The following is a 7305-nucleotide window of genomic DNA, read 5'->3' as shown; positions in this document are numbered from 1 at the left end:
ATATAAGTAAATTAATGTAGAATAAGTTATGGTTGTTTTAATGTTATATATTTATTAGCATTTTAAGTGTTGTAGACTAACTATACATGAAAGCATCTTGGGAAACTTGATGGATTTATTACTGTCCCTCCTTCAAAAAAAAAAACCTGTCCACAGGTCTGTAGTAAGTCTATTGGCATACTTATGCGGTTACGCCTTAAGTTATCGATTGTCTTATTTATCTTATTTAAAACCAATGCTTAAAGTTAAGTGAAAGAGGGATGCTGACATTTTTTAATAGCAAATTAAAGTATAGACCACGAAATAAGCTATACCTTAATAATTGACTTAATTTACGTGCATAATTTATATAGCCTAATAAGGCCATGAGGGATAAACAGCAGGAAAATTAATTGAATAGTGAATACTGATATTATAGTTATTGATCTATTTGGTTGATGTTCTGTGATTTAGTGGAGCATCAAATATTCAAAATTTGTATTTTGTACTTGGAATCTGAAGAATCGTGCAAAATGGCTGACTACAGTATCATAATATCCCTTATCGTTATCTGTTATCATTTTAATTGCGTTTTGGTGTTTCGGTTATCTACCGTGAAGCATTTATATTTACATATTCAACATGTAAATACATGTTGTGTTCAACTTAAAAGTTTCAACTGTATAATTGTATAAATAAAAAATAAAATTGTCAACTGTGTAAATAGTGAGTATAAAAATTTGTCAGTAAAAATTATGTTTAACTGTGAATTGTGATAGTACGTTCGATTGGAAATCATTAGTGCTGAACGGATTTTAGTAAAAAAAAACAAAACAAATTCTGTATTAGTTAAATACAATAAAATAAATTGTCTCGAAAAGAAAACGACAGATTCAACATGAGATTCAATAACAAAGAAATGATTCATGTCAGCCATTCAAATCCTGTTCTTGAAGGGCGGATGTCCTATACAAAATTGTCCAATGGATATGCATCTAAAGGTAGGTAACAATATTAACCCGACAAACAATATTGTCACCATTGATTAAGTCTTGAGTGCGCCATTTAAAGGTGTATTTTGTATTGTTACTTGATCGTGTCCTTTTTATATTATTTAATCTTAGGAAAGTATAACAGTAAACACTGTTTTTAGTACTAATATTTTGAAAAGAAGACCATGTCAGTGTTGGCTGGATTGGGTTTGGATTGGGAGAAACATTTATTTCAAATAGATAAAACGTCAAGAATCGAGGATACAGACAACAAAGACCTATGAAGGGGTTGGTCGGGGTTAGTAGAAGCTAAAAAAAAAATTAAGGGGATATTGTCTTATTTCCATTGAAATGTTTATTCTTGTATTAAATAAATAAATGCATTCAATTTTTATTATCATCTTCATTTACCTAATGTGTTTTTACTGTTTTTAGGTTTTAGTAAAATCAGTCTTAAAGTTTGAACTAAAATGTTTTTATCTATCAAATACATACTCAGAGAATTAGATTAGTAGGTAAACAATTCTCTTGCTAACTGTTGTTAATATGAATATAAAATAGATTAATCTGTTTTGTGATATGATCCATAAGTGGCTATGTTCACCACTACTATGAAAATGTACACATTAAATTACTATGTTTATATAATGATTATAAATCCTTGGATAATTGTTTTTTTTTTTTCAAATTTTTTTATAGAGTGTTTGTATATAAGAGTAGGGCCGTGGTCTTGTAGGAAATGTTTAATTGCTATTACATAACATAGTTTTTTTTTATTTTATGTTAGAATTATTTTAAACAATTATTTCAGATAAATGTATTTTATAAAACATAATATATTATATTAATCATTTTCCTCATTACTTTCAGGTATAATTTATCACATTGTGTTTCCGTTTTTGCATGACTATACTGTGTACAGTGGTTCTAAGCAGTGATATTTCAAACTTGAAATTTTTCAGAGGTTATACTCTAATATTCCACCTATCCAAAATTTTATAAAGGCATTTTCTGTCATATATTTTAACTAAATTGTATTAGTTAATGGTAAATTATAAACGTTTTGCCCATACTTACTCACCCACAAACCCTAAAAAGAATTTAGAGGTGGTTGCCTATCGATTATACCTTAGCTAAACAAATAGTTCTCAGTATTATGATCATTGTCATAGAAATGAATGAAGAAGGAACTAAAATTATTTTATGCTCTAGTATTTTCAATAAACTAACATAATGAGTAATTTAAAATTATTATCATTGGCTAATATATGCATACAAACATATAGTAAATATAATCAGGAGTATATATATATAATCCAAATTATTTTATTACTATTAATAATTTTTTAATTTTTAAATGTTATATCCTTAAACTTAATTGGTAGTATACCTTCATAGATTAAAGGGTTTCAAAATTAATTGATAATTTGTTATAGGTTTCAAGGAAAGATGGTTTCGACTCAAGTACAACCTATTATTTTACTTTAAAATAAATGGATTTGGGCAAGTTGATTTACATCAAGTAAATAGAATAAATATTTTTTTGTTTGATTAATATGTTGTTAATTTTACATAGTTAAATATTTTGTAATAAAATAAATAATGGATTAAATTGTCTACCTATTTAACAATTATTATATTTTATTTTTATGAATTTTGTACATTATCTTTTGTATATATTCTTAGCCAGCCGGTGTTTTTGTTTTGGAGAATTCTATTGTAAGACTTGAGAATAATATGCCAGGAACATTGTTTTCATTTTCTCTTTCATTTAAAGATGAACCAGATAAAAAGTACATTATTTCTAGTCAATCTGAGGATCATGTTCATCAGTGGATCAAATGTATTCAATGCTCAACGTAAGTGTCTTATTATAAATATTTGTTTTATTGGTAAATCCACAATTGTATAATATTTGTTCAAGTTATATTTTGTAATCAGTGGCATATGCAGTATTTTTTTAAGCGGGAGGGGGTGTCATATCTCCCGGCAGAGGCATAGCCGGGGGGGGGTTAAGGGTTCAGACCCCCCCTGAAATTTTTTTTTGAAATAAGATTGAATAGGTTTAAATGTCTATTACATTTAAAACTTGTATAATATAACAAAGAACCAAAGTACTCTCTATAGGTCCAGAAACCGAAGTAGAAAATTAAATTATTTTTACTGCTTTTTAGTATGTGATGACATAAATAAAATAAAAGCATTAATATTTAATTATATTCTTTTTTCTTGATAAACCGTGATGTATTAAAAACATACATAGATTAGGTTAAATCATAAACTGCATTTGGTTATACATTTTATTCCACAGTTAGTTTTTTCTAAAACATTTAAGAATTTCCTACTCGTTTATAATATCACTGTAGTTAAAATAACATTGACAACGTAATGTTCTAATATTATGCCATTGCTTTAATGTGTCCTACTGACATATTTAAAGAATACATTTTAAATTAAATTTATATTTTATACAGTTGAATACATTGCTATATAAATAGCAAAGTACGTTAACTGCCATTTAATTCTTGTTTTTATAGCTTAACTATTGAAAAAACAACTTCAAACACCATTTTTTAATGCACCTTTTGGCACAATTTTGATTAAATTTATAGGGGACTGTGTGCTAGATTTAAGTTCATAGTTATATAGATCATAATTTATAAGTTATAAATAATAAAAATCGCCCCCAAGCACTTCCCAAATTGCGCCTATGAATACACCCAAAACAAATATATGACAAGAGCATTTAATTTATTATTAAATGATTTTTGTACTGATTTTTAGGTACGACTTGCAAATACAACTTTATGTATTTGATTGTGTTCTTAAGATCAATGATAAAACGATATTTATGTATTTTAGTTTACTCGAATTCGTTCGCTATTAGTATGAAATTCAATCTTATTTTCTACGTGATAAAAATATAAAGCAATTAAATATTTAAGTTAAACATCTGTATTTGTATTAATATGGGTAATGTGTCCTAGTTTTTAAATTGCAAAACTAAAATTTTAGATTCAAATAATAAAAATTTGAAATGAAAATTAGATGGAGGCCAAATTCTAATCGAATTAATTAATAGTTTTGGATGATTATAGTTAAGTATTATATTTATGTTGACCTAATTTGAACATATCTTCCAATGTTTTGAACTTATTAGAATTAAGATTAAACTATTAAAATATATTTTTCGTTCAAAGTATAGTATTTATATGTTAACACATTATGTTCATAGGTACATATAAACCACACCATTATTATTTATAGTAATTTAATTTGTTTTTTTTCTTTTACTATTCTTTTTTTTTTTTATTGAGTAAATAATGGTTTTTGGTTGGATTACCAGATTACCACCGCATCAGGGTGGGCTTGGCCAGGGCCGGAGGGCCGGGATTCCTGCCTGGGTCCTTGCTGTACTATAGTTCCTGGGCCCTTGTACTGTGTTACCCCAAAAATATAGTATAAAATTATTAAAATAATTCCTACCTGGGCCCTCAGGTACCCAGGCCGACCCTGCACCGCATGTTCGCGTTTCGGTAGATATTCAGTCTTTAGTGGTTTTGATAGAATGATAGGTGATACTGATACAAAATGATGATAAATTTGAAGTAAAAATAATAAAATTAAGTCTATAATTCTATATTGCATTCATATTTTTATATTTGTATTTAATTTTGTTTATATAAGTTTATGGTTGGGCACAGTGATTGACAAGTGTTTATTTTTCAGTTATGAATATATGAGGACCCGAATGACTACAATACAAAAAAAAATCGTGGAGCTTACTGGAAGAGTATGTACTTATTGTTAGTTGTTGCTAATTTTTTTAGTTATACAATTACGGAACTATAACATTTTACTCTAACACCCGATCAAACGCATAATAAATGGTGTGTGTAGTAAAAAATATTAATACATTTTTCTCCCGGTGAAACTATTATTATTTTAAAAAGTGTGTATTGCCTATTGGTGTTGCGATATATAGTTTAATACGAGTACCTATATATATCAATGCTACTGATAAATGTCATTATTATAAAAATGTCGTTGCAGCAGTAGGTTGTAGGTATAGCGCGTTGCACATTATGTATACATTTTCCGATAAAGGTCGTTAAACAGGTGCATTCAAGTGGCGCGTGTCTTAAAGTTGGTATATATTATGTAACATGGCGTTTTTTTTTTTGTTTGATTCGCGAAACAAAATTAAGTTTAAACGTAACAACAAACGTTATACTCGAATTTAAATCGTTGTACCATATACCCTATAAATACATAATATTTATATTAATACGTCATATTATGACGGATGTTAAGTGGGTATATCCTATTCATTCGTTGTCGATCGGGCTGGTATAACATCATTTTAAACCAAGTATCTATAATTACGTGTAGTATATTATAAAATATGTGTACGCAGTTATAAAATAAACGGTCTCGGTGAGATTATTTTGTCGTTTAATTGGTTAGGTTCTAAAACGGTGGGGTAGGTTGTAGACTGTAGTATAGATTTATTTGCGTGACACAAGTGGGCATATTATTAAACGATATAATTGTGATATAAATCCGATATCAATAGAAATAATATAACTAAAAAATCTTTTGTGTCAAATTTAGGGTTTTGACGCATCTCTTTTAGTTAGTACGTCACTGAGTGTTTATATTTTAAGGAAAGAGAAGTTATAACGTAAGTATGTCAATACACTTAAGCATTGGAAAGGTATGGTTATTGTAGGTTATATTTCGTATGATACGCATACTTATACCGCAAGCCTTTTTTTTTTTATTTAAATAATATAATAAATTATTATATAAAAATATAAGCAAAAAGAACTTAATTTGAGCTTTTTATTTGTTTAATTTATTTAGATAATAGATTTTAAATAAATATCTATTGTAGTATTGTGTGAAATGCGCGATGATTGTTAGTTTTTAAATGTTTTATGTTTGATTAAATAAAATTAAAAGTTGTTGAAAAAAATAAAAGCGTCACGTAACAGTTAGAAAGTTCTCCTAATATTTATTATAAAAAAAGTTTGGTCTTTTTATAAGTATTTATTAAACGATGCAAAAAAAAAATATAAATATAAATTATAAAAAAAAAATATATATAAATATAAATTATATAAAAAAAAAAATATAAATAAAAATGTATCAAATGTATATGTATGATTTTCTGGTAGCCGACCCGTGTGGCTGTTGAAAACTAAATCACGTTTTACTGTTGCAGGATCCGTTATTGATGTATCCGGAGGAAGGGAAGAAAATTGGCCGGACGAAAAGATCGGCGGCGGATGGAGACGATGATTTATTTTTCAACTTGCCGACTAATCCACTTCCTCCACCCAGGCACAAACATGATGCCTGCAAAACGGTCGAATCGAATCTAATCGAACTGTAAAGAATTGTGTCTGTAAGTAGGTATGTTATGCGTGTATGCAGAGAAGGGGTTGTTTGTTGTTCACCATCACGCCGAACGATACCGGCTGACGACGCGCGTGCATCGATGTACCTTATATTTATTTTGTAATATGCGTGCCGCTAGCTAGTGATTTTGTGTTTTCAAATTCGATTACATTATACCTATCGTGTTACATGCCTTACCGTAAAAATATTATTCTTATTACTATATACACGGTATACCGCTGTTAACCCTGTTATCGTATATTATCATACATGTCGGCGGGGTGGTTTCAAATTTACAACTGAAACGTATTCACTTCTGGAAAACGTTTTCCCAGTTATGCTGCGTCCCGAATAAATTCCTATATAATACATTATTATATTAAATTGCAACATATGGTTTCCATAATTTTGTATAGGTAGGTATATTATATATTATACCTATACGATATATAAGCATACATAATATATTATATAGTAAATAACGCGATTATCAAATAATATTTTAATGCATCGTATATTGTGTGTATAAAATGTATGTAAGTGTTATGTGTATGTGTGCAAAGTAGTATAATATTCTTTCGATTTATATATTACTTGTTATTGATTTTTAGATGTATTATTATTATTATTTGTAAGTTTGGAGAAGTTATTATTTTCTTTTGTAAAAGTATATATCTACCTCCTTTCTACCCATACATGTTATATAAGTATACACTTGCTACGTTGCAATTTATTTATCAGATACTACCGGCAAACTGAAAACTCAGCAATTGTGTTAATATAATAAATATTTTTGTACGATTATTTTTATCGTATTTTTCCTTAAAAATCTTTAATACTCACATCCAAATCCTCATCGGTAAAGTATACAATTTTAGATAGTAGGATGTGCATATATTATAATTATCTATGCATAATGTCAGTTTAATAA

General features: G+C 28.0%; 1 protein-coding gene across 1 annotated transcript; it reads left to right on the top strand.

Annotated features, from left to right (window-relative positions):
- The first annotated feature begins 595 nt into the window (after positions 1 to 595).
- LOC113552073 (pleckstrin homology domain-containing family J member 1-like) lies at positions 596 to 6856 on the top strand. Its single transcript, XM_026954744.1, has 5 exons — positions 596 to 980; positions 2408 to 2493; positions 2658 to 2830; positions 4701 to 4764; positions 6199 to 6856. Exons 1-5 carry the CDS (start codon positions 878 to 880, stop codon positions 6367 to 6369), a joined length of 597 nt encoding a protein of 198 aa, XP_026810545.1. The 5' UTR covers positions 596 to 877; the 3' UTR covers positions 6370 to 6856.
- Positions 6857 to 7305: the final 449 nt, after the last annotated feature.

Source organism: Rhopalosiphum maidis, chromosome 2 (assembly GCF_003676215.2).
Source record: "Rhopalosiphum maidis isolate BTI-1 chromosome 2, ASM367621v3, whole genome shotgun sequence".
Taxonomy (NCBI): domain Eukaryota; kingdom Metazoa; phylum Arthropoda; class Insecta; order Hemiptera; family Aphididae; genus Rhopalosiphum; species Rhopalosiphum maidis.
The sequence above is the reverse complement of the archived record's forward strand: the minus strand, read 5'-3'. Positions and strand labels throughout refer to the sequence as shown.